Below are 19523 nucleotides of genomic sequence, written 5' to 3'. Positions count from 1 at the left end.
AGGCTGCAAGGCAGGGGCGGCACCCAGCCCAGCCCGGGGCAGCACAGCCCTTCCGTGACAGAACGCGCAGCTTCAGCACGGCTCAGTCCCATGCCACGCTCACAGCCCAACAAGAGCAGCTTCCGCCCAGGCGCAGAGGAGGCAGCGGGGGATACCACGGCACCGGCGGAGCGGAAGGCGATGACGCGACCTATTTACTTTCCGCGGGATGCCGGAGGGCTTTAGAGAACGGCTGTGGCGGCGGTGCCTGTGCAAACCCTCCGCGGCCGCCCGACCCGAAGCTGAGCTCGGCGCCCTGATGGGAGGAGGGGCCCGGCGCTGAGCAAACACGGCGGCGCGCCTGCCGTGAGCGCGGCTCCGGGACAGGACGGCAGCACTCGCGGCCGCCACGCTGCCGGTAGCACCGGGAAGACCCGCAGAAGAAGCCCCCGTGCCCGCTCTCCCGGGGCGGCCCCAGCGTGCGGCCCGCACCCCTACAGCGCGGCTCCCGGTACCGCTCCCGGTTCCGCACAGCAACGACGGCAGCCCGAGCGGCGCGGCAGGCGCGGCCCTCCGCCCTCTCCCCGCAGGCCACGACCCGCCGCCTCCCGCCAGCCCCGGGTACAGACGCCCCTCGGAGGCACGGACAGGCCGCGCCTCGGCCCGGGCCCGCCTCACCGTGTGCACGTGCTCGTCGGCGCGGACGCGCGGCGGCAGGCAGAGGAGCAGCAGCGCGGCGGCCGCGCGGAGCAGCAACAGCCCGGGCGCCGCCATCTCGGGCCTCCGCGTCCCCGCGCACGCAGCAGGCCCCGCCGCGGAGCCGGCCCGCGCCCCGCCACCAACGCCGACCTGCGACGCCACTTCCGGTCCGCCCGGCCACGTCATCCGGCCGCACGCCGGAAGCGGGCTGCCTACGGCGGCCGACAGGGGCCGTGGAGCGCCGCGCGGGGCAGCCCTCAGCTCTTCCTCCCGGCGGGGCGGGGCGCAGGGAGCGGCCGAGGGGCGCTGACTGAAGCGCGGCCCAGGTCTGAGACACGCGGCGGCGTTATTGGGAGCTCGGTGGAGAAGAGCCGTATTTTAACCGACAGAACTATGTTGTAATCGATGAACTGTTAGGATAGCGATCCATCATTTGGAATGAACGGAGAACCGCGTGCCACACAACTCGGCCGCAGAGCAGCGTGCAGATTCGCTCGCGCTCGGTCTGGTCTGCCGCGATGCCCGTGCAGTCACCACAAACTCACAGCGCCATTCCAGAGTGCAAAAGTCTGCGTCCTTATACAGAGCACGGGCTGGCATGGCAGGCCGAACTGCCCCCGTGTGACAAACAGCCCAGTTTTCCGTGGACAAAGGCAGCAAACTAAGTGCTTCCATGTACCTCTACTAACAAGTCCAGAAAATGAACATACGAAGCTGAGGAGCTGCCAGCATTAGGTGTTTGCTGACCAGACAATTGCTAAACCAAATACAACCAACTTTTAGAGGCTAGTTATATTTCAAAAATGAAACCGTGCCATCTCAAGTATGGCACGAGCCAACAAATAGTAAGAGATGAGCTGAACACAAGGGCTCAATGCTGTTGCTTGCCACCCCCTGCTTTGTAGACACAGTTCCAAACCCAGAGCTCCGTGGTTGCCACTGCTCTCCATCGCTATCGTCAGAGCTTCTCCCTCTGTGGTCTTCTACATTCATGATACCACATTCCCAATCTCTTGCCTGTTACAGTAACAGCAAGTTCCTTTTAGGAAGAAATATTTGCCCTAACGCATTCAAAACCCTTGCTTATAATTTCTTTAAAAAAAAACAAACTTGGACAACCTTGCTAGCACCGTATGCTTCTTCTCAGTCATTGCACCTCGGTCCAAAGTAGAGCTGAATACTTCTGGGAGACAGAGAGTGCCTCAATGTCTCTGGTTTATTCAGTGCTCACGTCTCTCAGGCAGAGCCATCTGCTGCATAGAACAGCGTGAGGCACATTACAAAGAGCAAACATTCTGCCAGGCCAGCCAGCTGCCACCCAAGTTTGGGAGGCAGCTCAGTGCCCCTGCCTGTGGAAGAGCCGTTGACTTTTTACCAGCAATTTTATTATCTTCTCAGTCCTTTTACATGGAAACATGCTTTCTTCTCACACTCCTGTCCAAGCATATGTGTGCTTAATCAACAATTTGGTCATATGCAAATGCTTCTCTAATCTCTTTCAAGCTTTAATTTCAGTGTGTTTTTCAGGTGGTGGCAATACACACCATGGCTCACCCAGCACAACTCAAGTCTACAGATGAGGACTCCATACACTGAGCTGCAAGAAACTTAAGGCAATTTAATCAAACCAACCCTGGAAACCAATCAAGAAGGGCACCGGAAAGCAGCTCCCACCTCACAGAGAAACCCTGAACAACAAATACATTAACTCTTCACACTTCATCTACTGACCTGCAGTACACAGTCTGCAGCCCTTTCGTAGCAAGAGTAAGGGCTGTACGAACAGCACTTGGCATCATACTCTACAGGTTTTAACACGCAGATGACATTTAGCTTATGCCTATACCCACAAGACCTGCAGAAGCTTGCAGCTCCCTATACTATCCTCACCATTCTGCAAGAGAACAGGGTACAATCCTAACACTGCTCTGCTACAGAGCAAGGGAAGCTTACATACCCTAATGGTAGCATCACATATCCTATATCTCACTCATGGCTGGAAGAGGGGGAGTGATTTGAAAACCAAGCAGGCAGCACTCCTTAATGTTCTGCCCTGAATGCTGTCCTGTAGAATTCCCATCTGTGTCACTCATGGACAACCAGAACCCTGTACTCACTGTTCCCCAAGAGCCAGGATATGCACACAGAAGATTACAAGGTTTGAAAAAAAAAAACCAAAAAAAAAAGAAACAAAAAAAAACCTCAAAACCAACAACAACCAAAAAATCCACCTTATTTGAATCACCCCAGCCCCCCTGAGATGAAGAATCAAAATAAACTTCTGCTTTATGTGCTTCCTACATTTGGCAGACACAGCCCAACCGTGAAGCTGTCCTTACATTGGCACGCCCTCAGGCAGAAAAGAGAACTGGACACAGCTGTTGGTGATTCACATTGCTAGAAAGCCAGGGCAGAGCAAACACAGGCAAGCCCCAGGCAGGATGCCGCTGCAGCAGCCAACTGTGCAGCTGTAGTTGTGAGGTGTGTGCCTCCCGAATTTCAGAGTTGCTGTATTATTCCAGAGCATGAAGTGGAAGGTTTTCATGCTGCTACGGTGAACATGCATAAAGATAAGAACAAAGCAGTGCTACCGTTTTCTTCCCCTGATTTAAGAGGTCAGCTGTGTGATTTCAAGTGACAAGTCCCACAATGGCTTATGTACAGCTGTCTTGACACAGCAAATCCCTTGCCAGCTGCCTTGGGAGCTTTCATGGCAAACACAGCACACCCACATCTCATTAATGTCTATCCTCTCCAGGGAGGGAAGGGAAAAGGCATTTTCAAAATTATAAGCAAAACGCATTTGTAAAAAGTTAACTTTTCATTCTCCTGTGGTTTAATAATTACTGGAGAGATTCCATACTTTCTGGACTTTCAGTACCTGCACAGAAAATGTTACAATGAACAGAACTACATGGCACCTCCTACTGTAATGAGAATTCTTCAAACAAAGTATTTAATTTTTGGGTTTTGCTTTTTTTCTAAGTAAGTTTTCCAGTGAAGCCCTTGTACATTGTACTGAAAGTTTTGTTGACAGTGCTTATCAGGATTTAATTTCTAAGAGGATGTGTTCTTTCTTCATCAAAGGGAAACTCCATGTTGGTGTAGGGCTGCCAAGACATATCAGCATTCTCCTCTTCAACCACGATTTTTCCCTCGAAGTCTTAAAGCACCAGCATTCTTCCAAACAAACAAACAAAAAAAACTACAGCAGACCAAAAAATCTCAGTGGAAACCATAGGCAGAGCTACCAGAGCTTTAGGGAGGAAGAAAGATACAAAAACATTTGGCTCCCACTTATAAATAATTTAAGACAACCCAAAAATATCTGTACAAACACACACACATACATATATATATAGAAAAATCTCATATTCCACCGATGTTGAGAGATTCAGCGACCTCTTGGGGGCACAGGTGGAGGATAAAAGCCTTCACAGTTTACAGGCCTATTAAAAAACAGAACATAAATGCATTAAAAATAACAAAATAGGGTGTTGCAACAAATTACATGTAAAAACACTGTACCTAATTACACAGTACAGGTAGTAGTCACACAAAAGGAAAAACAGACTTTCAGTGATCCAGCAACAGAGCTGATGTCAAGGACCTAGAGCCACATTCCTGTGCCTTTTTCTTTCCTGCTGCTTTTCCAGCTGCAGTGATTCTACCATTACTGGGAGGAGATGGTGCAATACTTGTTTGGAATAAAGTTTGATAATATAGTAGCTTCTTTTCTGAAGATTAGTTGAAGAGAATTAGGAAAAGAGCAAAGGCATCAAATTTTAATTTTTTGTTTTAAATTAGTTACAGATGAATTCCAACTTTATTCTTGCCTGAAGCAGGACAAAACACAAACCTTACTATTTCCACACATCAGTAATAGTTATTTTAGCAGTTGAAGCATTTTATTATTAACATCTACTCATATACTTCTCTGGTTCCTGACTTCATAGACTTGTAGTGATTGGATGAAAGGAGCATCTGCAAGTTACTTAAGTTTCTGGTGGTCCAGTCCAATCAATGCAGCATTCCCATCCCTTTCCCAACACCTTATCTCAAATGAGTTCAGTTCTTACTTTGAGGCAAATCATACATGTAAATATCATGGCCTGGAGAGGTCATAGAATCCTCAGAGCTGGAAGGAAACTTTAAAAAGTCAGCTAGGCTAACTCCCCTACAATGAATAGGGACATCCATGGCTCAATCAGATTGCTCACAGCCTGGGCAGCCTGGTCTTGAAAGTCTCCAGGGATGGGGCACCTGCCATATCTCTGAATAACCTGTTCCACTGCCTCACCACCCTCACCGTAAAAGACTTTTCCTCACACCCAACCTAAATCTACCCTCTTTGAATTTGAAATAATTTCCCCTTGTCCTACCAGAACACACCGTGCTAAAGAGTCTGCCCTCCTCTTTCTTGTAGCTCCCTTTTAGATACTGAAAGGCCATTCTCTGGTCTCCCCAAAGCCTTCTCTTCTCCAGCTCTGAACAGCCCCAGCTCTCTCAGCCTGTCTTTATAAGAGAGGTATTCTATTCCTTGGATCATTGTTGTGGCCCTCCTTTAGACATGCTCCAACAGGTCCACATCTCCCCTACACTGAGGGCTCCACATCTGGACACAGTACAAGACACGAGGCCTCACCAGTGCAGAGCAAAGAGGCAGGATCACCTCCCTTGCCCTGCTGGCCGTGCTTCTTTTGATGCAGCCCAGGATACAGTTGGCTTTCTGGGCTGCAAGGGCACACTTGGCACAAGGGATGCCTCACATCCAGCTTACTATCCACCAGCACACTCAGATCCTTTTCAGCAGGGCTGTGCTCAGTCATTTAATCCCTCAGCTTGTGTTGGTAGTGGACGTTGCCATGATTCAGGTGCAAGACCTCATGCTTGGATTTATAGAACCTCATGAGGTTCTACCTGGGCCCACTACTAAAGTCTGTCCAGGTCCCTCTGGATGGTATCCCATCTGCCTGGTGTGCCCACTGCACCCTACAGCTTGCTGTCATTGGCAAACTTGCTGAGGGTGCACTCAACCCCACTGTCAGTGTCACTGATGAATATATTAAAGAGTATCAGTCCCAGCACTGACCTGTGAGGGACACCACTCATCACTGATATCCATTCAGATGTGGAGCCATTGACTCTTTGGATTTGATCCTGCACCCAGTTCTCACCCATTGAGCGATGCACCCATCAAATCCGTATCTTTCCTATTTGTAGAGAGGGATGTTATGGGGTACTGCATGAACAGCCTTACTGAAGTCCAGATCTGAATTTATAAAGAGAAAATAACTCGCAAAGGAATGCTAGAAGGGAACTCTTCCTGCTTTGCATTTAGTTTGTTCTGAGAGGATTTACTCAGGAGGATCCAATATTCCAGCTCTCTGCCAGGCACAGGATGCTAGTTGAGTTAGATCTGCCTCACTGTGGCAAACTCTGTGTGCATCTGTAACACTGTTCACCTTTGGATGTGTGAGAACCGCAGTGACAGCACTGCAATAGGCAGGTTACCAACAGGAAACTCATTCCATCGAGTATTGCAGACAAGAAGGAAGAATCGATCTTACAGTTACTTAGTAGTGCTTGTTTACACATAACAGTTTGGCAGAACTATGGAAAAGACGTGCATTTCTTCTGTACTGATTCACTGAAAAGCTCAGGTTTGAGCTCCCCGTTAGCTCTATTTACCTGCTTGCACCTCGAGGGGGCACTCTGGGAGGCCTTTCAGGCAGGGGGAGAGGCAGTCTCTCTGCTTGGCTGTGGATAGGGCTGCGGCTTCTGCTTGCTTCTGAGACTTCATTGTCCTATCAAAAAGAAACCGACAACAAAATCTCAAGATGCAGGTGCTTCTGAAACAATTTACCTCTAAAGCACACGTTTTCCTCAGTGTCCAAGTTGGCACATAGCTTCAGGACTGGACCTGTTAGTGTATGCAAATATAGGATCAACACAATTGAAAAGAGACACATGTACTATCAGTAATGTGCCTGTGTACTGAATTCTGTGAAATAAGATTACAAACTAGACCCAGATACAGATTTTCAGTCACTTTTGGTAGCAAAACATCAAAATGGTTGATACCAATGGCATGAAGTGTGGTTCAGAAGCATCTAATCAAGACAGAAGCAGCAGAGAGGGAGTTGCACAACAGGCTGCAGACCAGCAGAATTTGGTTTTTATTAGCTTCCCGAGAGAAGCAGCTCCATTTTGATATTTATGAAAATACTCTGCTATCCCTAAAAACTTTATTTTTCCCATATAAAAACAAAGCCATTGAAAGACCAGTGAGTGCATGTAGCCGAGAGCTTACCTCACTGTCCCCTTCCATCCCACTGCTGACACTCAATATGCTCCGAGTGCTGGAGCGGTTGCTTGCACTACCTAGGGTTAGTAAGCAAGGGAAAATGGTTCATTAGATCCTTGTGATTTTACTGCAAACCACTGACTCACTATTCCTCATAACCTCATCTGTACCTCTTGCATATATGATTTAATACTTGCTTAGATAAAGTCGTTTCCATTGTTATTTTTCACACGTTCAAGATTGAAATGATTGCATTTCCTACAACACTGATCACTGGGCCAAACCCTTCAGATCTAACTTTCTGGCAGATTTCTACACTGCAAAGGTCCAGGCTTCTGGTTAAATACTTGGCCATAATCTAACTGCAAGGGTCCAGTGCCAGTGTCAGACTGCAAGTCAGGTAAATATTTTCACAACTGTTACACACTCAACTTTTACGTGTATTTAAATTACCAGTCCCTGTGTCCAAACTGCATACAGGTGCATGGCTAAGGGTATCACCACATTAATTTCTGGAATAACTGAATGAGCTTTCTGTGCTCAGTTTGCAGAGTCTGTGAGAATGCAGGAATTTCATTAGCATGGTTAAATTTCATAAAACACAAATATAATAAATATGTCCAGAGCGTCCAAATCACTCAGAAGCTTGGGTCCCAGAGAAATCAATGAGAAATGCTGCCCTTTATTTATAACATCTGAGGAAATTACAAGTAGAGATCTGTTCCCAGCCTGCAATATGGCTACGTCCCTCAGAACAGAACAGCACATTTCTGGCTGGGAGTAACAGCAAGGGAACATAATTTTATTTATTTATTTTTTTTCCTATGAAAGCAGCTGTCATCTACTTTTGAGGACTGATTTTGGAGACTATTCCTTTCTTCAGAAGGCTCAAGGGAAACATTTTGCCCAGCTTTCACTTTTCCTCCTGTAGATATTCATGCACAACATGAGTACCCAAATCCCTTGATGAACCTGGAGTTGCTTTTACTGCTTTGAAATCAGTTGGCATGCATACTTCAGGGTGCCAGTGTCGGCACTAGGATTCAGCAACAGAAGTCCTGATTCATGAGCTGGCTTCCAGACTCATGCTAGGGAAATATTTTCTGCCCAGACTTCCTGCAGAGAGGGGGTGACACTCAGGGTTTGCTTACTTGTTGTACTGGATGTGCTTTCTGTTTTCCAGTCTCCTCGCTTTAGCTCCTTTTTTGGTGGGAATACGTTTTTCCTTGGAGTATACTCATATATGCCACATTCTGGTTTCCCCAAAGTATTATGAGAACGTCGAATGGGTACTGTAATTTCCAGATCTGGAGGGCAAAATGAGAACAAAGAACAGAATGATCTACTGAGTCTAACCTCTGAGATAGCTTCACATCCCAAAACAAAGTTAAACAGTCACATAAAGACGATTGTAATTGTACATGTACGAATCAGGATTCACTCCACAGGTGTGGACATCCTTTTCTCGGCCTGGGAAACTGAGGAGTAAAGCAGCTTTGTCTTTTTTAGCCAACAGGCACACAGATGTGAGTATCAATATATCACATAATTACAATATGGCGACATTTCTGCCTCAAGAATCTGTTAGTATTTTTAGTTGCCTCACTACCAGAGAATTGCAGAATTGGAGACTGTTACCTGCACTTTTCCCTGATTTTTGCTTCTCCATTTGCCTCCTGGTTATGCTGTCTCGTAGCCGTTTCAGATTTTCCTAAGAGATCACAAAATATTCTTTTCAGGGCTTTGGACAAAGGAGGATGAACGGTTTTCTGACAGTGAAATAACATATTTAAGCTACCTTTACAACCAATCCATAACAGAGCTTGCTAAACCTGGATGAAGTCCAAACCATGTCAACAAGTTTTAATCTATTCTCTTCAGAAATCCCTGCATGCCTTTTAGAAGCCAAGTTCTTTTTTTCAGATGTTGTATACTTTCAGGTCAGGTTCACAGATCAGATATAGTTGCAGATAAAAGCACACTGGGTTTAGAACATCCCTGTATTTTCTGTCTCCACTGTTACACTAGCACAGAAACAGGACACAGGTTCAAGTAACTGCACAGTCCTTTCCGTACTAACAAAAGATTATTCTGACTGTGGGGACAGATTTCCACACATCGGAGAATGATGGACAATTGAGAGAACTGGGATGTCCTCCAATAAAGCAAGAGGGCTCACCTGCAAATATAACTGGGAATAAAGTTTATTTACATACCACTTACTACCTCCCCACTCCTTTCCTACTATAAGACAGCTTTTACAGCAGAGAAATGAATACATATGTGAAAGTGAGAAAATCCCTGAACAGGCAGAGAAGCAGAAGGAACACAAGATACCACAAGGCTCCAAAAGAAGCAGGGAATGCTTTCAAATAGGGAACTCCACACTAACAAGATAACAGAAACCTGAAAACATGACTGCTAGTTCCACCGGTCATTGCATTGCTGCTGCCAACAGTGGAATGATTTCCTCATTCAACTCAACCACGGCACTTTCACTAGACTTCGCCCAGCTACAAAGAACAGGCAGTTCTGGATGCTGCAGGAATGAAAGCCATCAGACAAAATTTTTCAAATGACCTGAGGAAACATCAGTCCATCTATAGGACAGGAGTTTAATGGCAATACACCATCTGGGACAGAGTCTTCATTGATCTGAAATGGATGGCAACTGACAACCTGAACGTTCATTCACTGAAGTCCCTGCCAGCAAGTAGCTGCTAGGTGGAAAGAAAGGTAATTTAGTTACCTGGATTGTGCCTGATTCCTAGTGTCCTCCATCTTTGAAAGACTAAAACTATTACTGCAAGACAAACAGAACTATAAAACAGTTATCTGCTTGCTGCTTCATGGAAACAGCCCCTCAAAGTCAGAAGAAAAACCTGCTAATGGGGGGACTGTGAGGAGTCTTCCTGCTCCAACCTGGAAAGGAGTGTACCTACACTGAAACGTTTAGGATATATGCTTAGAGAGATCACTGTATTTCTTAAACAGCAGAATAAACCAGTACCTGCTGGAAACGGAATGATTCTGATCTCTTCTTCTGGTTTAGTTGCCACTCCTTAAAGTGAAGTACAGCTTCATCAACGTTGAGTATGCCCATTTTCACTTGTTCTTGTAATGTGATCAGCTGCCGTTGACCTGGGGTTTTCATTCCAGCAAATGGATCATATATACTTGATTGAGACAGGTCTCTAACAGGCCTCACCATCGTTTCTGAAGAGACAATAAAATATCACTGAGCTCGTGTTATCTGCCCTCCTTGCTGAATACAAAGCAATTCAAACAGCCTTGATGCCCTATTTCTGAATAGGCTGAATGTTTCACTAACCAGAAGAGTATTTAGTCTTTATCTGTCCTGACACCATTTATCAAGGCTAAAAGCTTGGGAGGTAGTACTGTGCATACTGTCCTAGAGATAATCTCTATGCTTAAAATAAAATAAATTTAAGTAAACAGCACAAAAGGCCCTCCTTTAAGCACTTTGTTTCCTCATCTCAAAAGTACCTCTCTCCCCTGAGTAACCCATAAAACAGTGTTTCACTTTGCAATCACAAAGCTGGACTTCCTAATCTGTGCAATGTAACTCCAGCAGCTGAAAGCTCATCCTACTGATGCTGGCTATTTTTACCTCATTTACAACATTAAAAAAGGAGTACCTAACACAGGAGATAAGAGATAAAGATGGTTGCTAGCACTTTGACAATTAATTGGATTAGAAGTTAAAGAGCAAGGTCATAATTTTGGAGCATAGAGATCAACGGGAGGCAGTGCACTACAGGTTAAATCCCAGGAAGTAACATCAGCAGGCAGTGACTACATCCAGAAGACCAGGAGTGGAGTATCAGCTCCATGAAGCAATAGGGGTCAAAACAAAAAAGGACTTCAAACATCATTAAAATGCCATCTTAGGATAAATACTGAGACAGGAGATATGTACTGTATGAGATAAAAGAGCACTCCTCACACTGCGGATGTAAAAGTTTGCAGTATAACGTAAGATCAAGTCATTCATTTAGGACTGTTATCCCCAGTCTTATAAGACAGTGTTCTGTCACATACACATCTCACTTGAACAGCACTACCTCAGCAGATTTGCTTTTGGATTACTTGAAAGATATTCAGGATGAACTTCTGACTTACCTTTCCTCACCTTTCCTCTAGGGACATAGAGATTCTCAGGTCTTTGAGTTTTCTGTGCAAAAACTGAAAAACCAACAATCTTTAGACACTTATCACAAGTCAGGAAGACAAGTATTAGGATGAATAGGGTAAGCATTCTCAATTCTGCATTGCGTTACAGCTTCTGTTAAGCTCCTACTGAACCCTAATAAGACCACTAAAGAAAACAGAATAATGAGCTGTACAGTAAAACTCCCCTTCTGTCATCTTCAAAGAATTTAGCCCAGTCACCTCTAAGAGAACTCTGGAAATACCTTCCTACAGTAGTGCAATGGTGAGAAATTGAAATGACTGAAATTACTTTCCCCACACTCAACTAGAGTTCTTGTTACTGTGTTTGTGAAATACGACAATTTTCACAAGGGGCTTAGGTAACTATGAAGAAGTTTTCCTTAGTTTCAATTTGGAATCACTTCAGAATGAGGTACTGTCCTACGTAAATGCCATTGAACTAATGATACCATTACAGAGCAGCAAGTTCTCAATTTTTTAGCTTGATCATACCCTCACAATACCAAAATCTTTCATGATTAGATGGATTTGTTTATACTGGCTAGGGGCAATCTGTCATCCTCATGTTTTCATTAAGAGAAATCTCAGGCCAAGACCACAGGATCCAACAACTCCACATTTTCAGAGTAGGCAGAAAATGAAAAACAGAAATAAAATCCCAAAGGTAATCCAGTTCCTATGGTTGAGAGACAAATAATCAAAGGGTCACAGAAACACTGAGTAGATTTTCTTAGTACGTATTTGGTAACTGGAGCCTCTGTCAATGCCATTCTAAAGATGACTGGTAAAGATCGCGGTACTCAACTCACCTTTGGAGATGTACAGCTCATTGTCTGGCTGTGGAGAGCTGGACTCTGGTCTTGGAACAGGAACTGGAGGTCTGCTAGCCATTTCCTGGGGAAAAGTATCTTTTTCCACTGAGTAATAGACATCTTCACCATACTGCTGGGAATCTCCTTCCCCAGAATCTGGTGCATCCATGCTACCACCTACAACATAGAAAGGCTCGTAAGAAAAATAACCTGTCCACTTCACTGAAAATTGGATCCCTCCAGATGTGGAATGTATCACATTTTTACCAACCTGGTCATTTCTCAGGTAAAAATACATAGTTTTGCAGTGAATTACAGTGCCAAAGACCTTCAAGACAGGATTCCGTAAAGTCATTAATACCTAGTAGCATGTAAGCATTTGCTACTAAGCTTGTACTGTGTGCTTTGGTAAAGAAACCACAGGGGAAAGTCTAAAAATTGGTCTAAGAATTATTACTGACACTGGTAACCAGGAACGTCTTAAGTTCCAGTTCATTAACAGACAGTAGTTAACAAATCAAATAGGGCACTGATTTCCAAAAGTTACTTGTGGCTGTCTACAGAACATTAGACGGAATTTTTCTTTTTTCTGAAACAATCACAACCAGCTGACAATTTATTTGATTTGAGAAAAACAGAACTCAGAGGGAGCTGGCTGCTTGCATCCGCACTTAAAAGACCCAGCTCGTACTACACCACCTTTTTCACCCCCATTCTGTTCTCACTAACCTCCCTGCAAAATCAAATGCTGTCATATCTAATTTAAAAGTTAGTTTCACGCATTTGTATGTTGGGAAACGATCGGCTCAAGATTAAGACAATGAAGAGCCCTTGGACTAACTGCCTGCACTGTTACCAAGTCATAAATGAATAACCTAGTAATTGGACTTATTTGCCTTCAGTGCTGCTGTATGCCTAGCTAAATTAATGCAATGAAAGCCAGAGTATCAGTGCTGGCAGAGGAAATAGAACAATATGTTAAAAGACCCAGTTTTAATGTTGCTCTGAATGCAGCTGGGTAACCCGTGAAAAGTGAGTCTGGATCCCATGGAACCTGATGAGTTGGGAAAGTGCTCAGATGACCATGTCATGCGAAGGGGGATAGCCCACAGCATGTTTGGGAACCAGAATTTCTTCTCCATTTTCCAGTCTGCTACTTTCAAATAGACTGACTTGTGAATAAAGCATCCGCATTAAAATTCATCACTAGCTAATGCTGCTCCACTTTATACTCAGGCCCTGCCCATGAGGCGAACCTGCGTGAGCATCAAGACATCAGAGTTAATTCCCATTACAAAGATGAGGACAAAGACTGCCGTTTCTGAACAGATAACAACTGTGTGCTTGTACTCACTGATAAGCATAGATTGGACAAGAAGTCAGTCATCTTTCATGGTAAGATACAAACCACATTAGTCAAGTCACCTCATGAACTCTACAGGATGCTCTTACTACTACATTTTATCTGTACCCACTAAAGCAAGGCTGTCTGTGTCAAATAGTGAGTACTAGCCCCTGTCTCAACAGATCAAGAACAAATCTCAAGTTCCATTTAATTGTTCCATATGTGCTGCTCCCCTCCTCTCCAAACAGGTCTCACCTTCTAAAAACTTGCGGAGCATCGAGTCTTTCACAGTTAGAGAGATTTCATCTCCAGAAATTGGAGTGTCTGCCTTGGACTGAAGCATTTCTACATCTGAAAAAGAAAAATCAGACCAATGAGCCTGCTGATTATGTCCTTAAGCACATTGAACAACATCATACAAAATGACATGGCAATTCTGATTGGATTTCCATTTTATACCGAACATCAAAAATTACAGCAGACAACTGACCAGACTCTCGCCTCTAAAGGCTCAATAAATTGCCTGTAATATAAATTGCAAATAATCGAAGTCCACTTCACACAAACCTTTGCCAGCAGTCTGCCACTTATACTTGAAGAAAATAGAGGTGACTAACATTGCTTGGTGAGAACTTCTGACAAGGCTCCAAGCAGACACAAAGGATTTCTTTGTGCATGTGATGCTGATCTGAAGGGCAAGTGGGAAGAGTGAGCTAGAGGTTCTGGATGTCAGTCTTCAGAATTTAATAACCAAAATACTTTTCTTCAAAGAGACTTTTACTTCCCCTTTGCAGGGCTTAAGATTTCAGAAGGGAGCTCAAGTAACTTGCAAACAGAGAAATGTATAGAAGATGCATTATGACCCATTGACCCCTTGCTAGAGCTAAAATACATATGCATGCACACCGTGTAACAAAAGGTTATATCCTTCTCCCTTTAAACTTTTCTAAACAATAGGAGTTAAGTATTTCTGCACATGAAGAAAGCTGCCTCTTTACACAGACCTATCCTTTATGTAAGACAAAGGTTTCAATGTGTTGGTATAAATTACACCCCTGAACTTTACAAGTAGTTAATATTTTGCTGCACAGTTCCCTCAGTTTGCTCAAGGAAAACAATGAGGCTGCTGTTCCTTGTATCAACTAAAGAAAAAAAAATAAAAACCAATAAGGACAGCGTCAAAAACTCAGTCTTAAGAGAATAAAAATAGTGGGAGAGGGAAAGGATACGTAGGATGTAGAACAAGGGCATCATAAGTACCTAATTTTTAGGCGTTGGAGCTCTACAGGACAATGTATTTTATTCTGTTGAAACTCTCAAGGATAAAGGACGAAACTCAAACTCTTTTGGTTCGAATGTCCACAGAGTTCATAGATAGGGAAACAATGTCATGAGTCAGGACTTGTTCCCACCAGGATTTGCCACTGTTAGCAACTGGCCTTGCATAGACAAAATGCAATCTAAATGTTTCCTCAAGTAAAATGGCACAACAACAAGCTTCAGCCTTACCTACTAAGCTGACTTATCAAACATAAGTCAGCAAAGAAAAATGCAAGAGAAGATTATAAGTGCTATCATTCTGTACTCTCTGCAGGAATCTTCTTGCTCAAGGTACTTCATACACTGAATACACACAGAAAAACCTGGCAGTTCAATCTTCACATGAATCACCAAGGTTTTCAGCATTTTCTAGAGTCCTTGCACTTAGATTCTCCTTCCCTACGGTGATTCTAGACTACTCACAAATACTATTTTTTAACATTCAGGAGATGCTGGTGAGGGGGAAGCAGAAAAAGTAAAGCATTTTATCTGATGCTGTAGTTTGTACTACAAGATTGGTATGATAGAGATCACTTTCCCTTCTTGCTATTCAGCTGTTGTTTGTTACAGTCTGTGAATGACTCACCTAAATGATATTTACCTGTGATCTGCACCAGCTTAGAGCAAATTCCAATCATATTCAAGAAAGTTGTTTGACATTGTGAGTATTAGAAAAGGGTAATAAAAGGGAAGTGCTCTTCTGAGGTAGGAATGATAACAGTTTATAAGGAATTTAATGAGGCAATTCAATCTCATTTTTTAAAAAAAAACAGCAAACAAGGTAACAGCAGGAACTGCTAAGTTCCCAAGTTAGGAGTACTTTCTGATTTGCACTGCTCAGGCTACTAAAACCCACACAAAACTTACAGGAACCACCAACAACCCTCAACAGCAGCATTCGACTTTCTGCAGCATCAGTTTAAAATTGGCCCTTTTGTAGGTTCTGCACTTTCTCTGCAAATGTTTCCCCAGGACCAAGTGCAGATAGAAAAATCAAAACCAAAAACACATTAAAAGAAATGAAGTGGGATGAAGAATGTAAGAACTGGTAGAACATTCTGGTATCAAAGTATTTGTTGCTACTTTTCTCATTACAATGGCTCTTTCTTTTCAAATCAGTTTCTGCTAGGCAAGCTGAGTGTTACCAACCTTTCTTTGATGAGTCTCCAAGAAACTCATGGAAGCACATTCTGATTACAACAGATGGGCATGCTGCCACAGTATGCCTACATTTAAAACAGCCCAGGTATTGTCCTCTGTGCCACAGCTATAAGTACTTACATAAGGGCTACTCTGACCTGCAGAAAGTACTTCAGCAGCAGATGTTTATAATTTCCTAGGGAATTTTTCCATCCCCCCAAAATTAAGTCAGTACAAAAGCTTGAAGCTTTAATTTGTGATCCTAACCAAATGAGTCCTAAGCCAGCCAGCACTCCTACCAATTTCAGTGGGCTTTTTCTTCTTTGCTGGTGTTCTAAAAAATGGTGAAACTCTCCCACTTTGAGAGAACCAGTATTGCAGCACTGTGCCAATTTAAACTTACCTGTTATGATACAGGTAAATTATAAGCATTGTTCGGATAAGTTGCAAATATTAATCAGGCAAAGATTAATAGGCTACATAAGAAATAACAGATATTTTCTGTAAAATACTCCTGACTGGAAGGTGACAAAAATATGTCCACAGTAGCAATACACTGGGAGAACCCCATAAAAAGCAGGGTACTCTTCTTTCTCTTACTGAGCCACATAGAACACTTGCTCAATATTTTGAAACAGACTCATTTAGCCATGCTTTCCAGCACAGAAACCATAAATATCTATTTCTGGGGCAAGTTTGGGTTTTTACCTTTCCAGTCCCACTAGTCCTGCAGAGCCTATATCATGTGCATACACCAGGAGAACTTTCTGTTGCTGACCCTGGAAACCTCCATCATCCTGCTGATTCACCTGTGCTTGCAGAAGGCTCCTCTAAGAGCAGCAGTCTGCTGGACTTTCCTGCTGAGGAGACCCACGGAAAGCTGCCTGACTGAGGCTTTGACTACACAACTCTTCCCATCCATAGGCAGCCATGTGTTAGCTCTCCACCTCCATGCCCATCAGCCAAGCATGCTGCGTATGGTGCACTCCATCCAAAGTGCCAGCCACATTCCTTTCTAAGATCTGATTAAGCGAGGGCAGGAAAACCTCTCTACCTGAGCTGTTAAACTTAGTGTAGTTTGTTTGACAGAATGTCGTATTGTAATTTACCAGTTTTCAACTAGACTTTCAGAGAGCATGCGATTTACATCCATGATAGAAAGGAATACCATTTCACAGTTTCTGGGATTTCTGTACGTCCCAGAAACGGAAGACAATGAGTTGGTCTTAGTGGTATTAAGCATGCTTTTCTCTTCTTCAGAATTAGTCTGTGAATCCCATTCAGAGATGGGGAGACAGTTCTTGATCTTGTAATCTTGCTCTGAAGCCTTTGAGCAATTTTATAAGCCAGTGTAACGTGATGGAAAGTACAGCAATGACAGCAGAGCAGCAGGATCCCAGGCTGCAGCAAGTGCGGATTTGCTCAAATGCAACAGCTGTGGGCGCAGGAATAAAGGACAGAAGCTACTTACCTTCAGAAAGCCACAGGTATACAAGGATCTCCAAAGAGATACCCTAGGCCTCCACTGCCAACCTTTACATGAGATTGGTAAAGGGTGGATCCTGGCTCCACCCCTTCCAGTCACTCAAGAGCATTGCATGCACCTAAGCTCCCCTGGGTTGGCCCTGCCTTCTTCCACCAGGAGCTCAATTACTGCTACAAGCTGTGACTCAGCATTTCCGCTACAACCAGCCAACATCAAAAGTGGACTTTGATTTCCTTACAGTGGAAAAACTATAACCAGCCTTTACTCTTGAAACTCAACCAGGACCATATTAAATACGAGAGAGAGTAAGTGAGGTTTTTAAGCCCAAAATATCGTAGTGATTATACATACAAAGATCTTCTGGGGCACCAGGGACAAATCCAGCCATAGATTCATAAAGCTCTTCGTCAGAACCTGGGTTTAAGGAACATTTCATTAACAGGTCAGTAGAAAGATGAGCCATGGATTCATAAACAGACTCATCCTCTTCGCCTTGCATCAGCTCTTCCTTAATGTGACTCTTCAGCATATCTGCAGTTTCCTGTAAAGAAAAGAGTCCAAGGAAAAAAAAAAAAAAACAACAAAATTAAATAAAGAATCTGGAGAATAAGCACAAAGCAAAACACATCACTCTTCCACCACTAGTGGAAAAAGCCTTCCAAGAGCACTCCACTCCCAAACACTAAGGCTTCTCATAGGAGCTAAATCCATACTACAGTTCTTTGGGGCCAGCCTCCATGATCTAGGTTGTAATGGCAGACAATTAAGGTGAAACAAGCAGATGCTGACCCATTCTGAATAACCACTAGTACCTTTCTGCCCCTCAGTTTCATTTTCTACTTGACATCTATAATCTCCTAGAACACAAGTTCATTCTAAAATTACAAAGGCCTATAAATGGCTATTTTGGAGTAAGCGTAGCTTACCATAAAGGGAGTTTTGCCACATGCAGAGCACTTCCAAGAAAACAAATTTTAACTCTGCTAACTAGACTCAGTTTCAGGTTTTTGGCAATAGCAGTAGCATGTAACACCTAGTGGGAGTATACAGACCACCCTTTTCTCTGAAACTAACAGGAAACCTCATAGAAGTCAGCTGCTCAAGTAATACCAACAACTTTCGATTCACAGGACAGCAGAACTCTTTCTCATAAATTTCTCACATGGAGGGAGAGGAAGGGGCTGCAGTTTTGCCAAGATCAGGAGGTTAGAAATGTACACGAGGAACCATGTGTCTGCAGAAACATCACTGGATGGATGAATGACAAGGAAACCCAACATCACTGGCTCTGATTCCATCTTTTTTTGTTCTTTTCCCTATGAATTATCCTGGCTCCAGAGATGAAACCAACCCTCAAGCACAGAAGCTTTCTTGGTGGCTGTACATCTGCCTCCTACACCCTACCACATCACCCTGCACCCTTTACTACCTCAGCATTCCTCACACACAACACTTTCAGTGCAAAGCTTGATATCCACACTTGCTGTAGGACAATGTGGAAGAATGCTGCTCCTTCTTACCACGTATTCATCAATGAATTGTCGGAGGTCCTTAAAGCCATGCTTTTCTGCTATCGTGTTTGGATAGTGACCATATTTATTGGCTACACTGTAGGCCTGCAGTGCTCCAGGGCATGTCAGCAGCAAAGCAGTAAGGTTTTTCAGCCCATATCTTGCAGAAAAGTGAAGCAGTGTTGGCAACTCCTCATCCCTCTGATCTGTGAGAACAGAAGCCTGTTAGAATCTAAGTTTTTCTCCAGCAGCAACAAAGACAGTAAATCTAACATCCTAATCTAAATCTAAATCTAACATCCTAGCAAACACACTGACTGAAATAGGCCTGAAACCATGAGAAGTACATATACTGTTTTAAAACAGAGCTAACTTCACACTTCACGCTGAGGTATCCAGCACATCTCCAGGTCTGAATCCTATCATCTTTAGCAGGGAATCTGGCACTGTATTAGCTGAACGTAGATAGGATCAGAGGTTTGGAAGGATCTCTTAGATCATAATTCCACTAATTTCCAGCTGCTGTAAGGCAACCACATCATGGTAATACACTGATCCAACTGCCCACTATGCACCTTGGAACAGATTCGTAAGGTTAGAAAAGGACTGAACTGGGAGAAATGCCACATGGGACCAGGAGAACAAGTAAGACATTCTGGGGAGCACTACCTTTTGACTTCAGTTGTGGCTGAAGCTGTCTACATAGCCGTATCTGTCAGACTATAAGAAA

At 43.8% G+C, this 19523-nt stretch overlaps 2 protein-coding genes across 4 annotated transcripts in view; both read right to left on the bottom strand.

Moving 5' to 3' along the window:
* Positions 1 to 864, bottom strand: part of TM9SF3 (transmembrane 9 superfamily member 3) — a 42996-nt gene extending 42132 nt beyond the window's left edge. The window contains exon 1 of the mRNA XM_042817956.1: positions 658 to 864. Coding sequence (XP_042673890.1) covers positions 658 to 864 — 207 coding nt within the window. The remainder of the gene's footprint in view (positions 1 to 657) is intronic.
* Positions 865 to 3491: 2627 nt separating this feature from the next.
* Positions 3492 to 19523, bottom strand: part of PIK3AP1 (phosphoinositide-3-kinase adaptor protein 1) — a 38904-nt gene continuing 22872 nt past the window's right edge. For 2 of the 3 annotated variants that reach the window (XM_042818137.1, XM_042818139.1), the window contains 11 exons: positions 18803 to 18999; positions 17634 to 17823; positions 13592 to 13687; positions 11989 to 12168; positions 11129 to 11191; positions 9996 to 10201; positions 8624 to 8696; positions 8137 to 8292; positions 6992 to 7062; positions 6370 to 6485; positions 3492 to 4127 (listed from right to left, as the gene is read on the bottom strand). In XM_042818137.1, the coding sequence (XP_042674071.1) occupies positions 4073 to 4127; positions 6370 to 6485; positions 6992 to 7062; positions 8137 to 8292; positions 8624 to 8696; positions 9996 to 10201; positions 11129 to 11191; positions 11989 to 12168; positions 13592 to 13687; positions 17634 to 17823; positions 18803 to 18999 (1403 nt within the window). In that variant the 3' untranslated portion in view covers positions 3492 to 4072. The other variant, XM_042818138.1, reaches the window with a different exon arrangement.

This window comes from Centrocercus urophasianus, unplaced genomic scaffold (assembly GCF_019232065.1).
Source record: "Centrocercus urophasianus isolate 14NV4802_14NV808 unplaced genomic scaffold, USGS_Curo_1.0 seq_17, whole genome shotgun sequence".
NCBI lineage: Eukaryota > Metazoa > Chordata > Aves > Galliformes > Phasianidae > Centrocercus > Centrocercus urophasianus.
The sequence above is the reverse complement of the archived record's forward strand: the minus strand, read 5'-3'. Positions and strand labels throughout refer to the sequence as shown.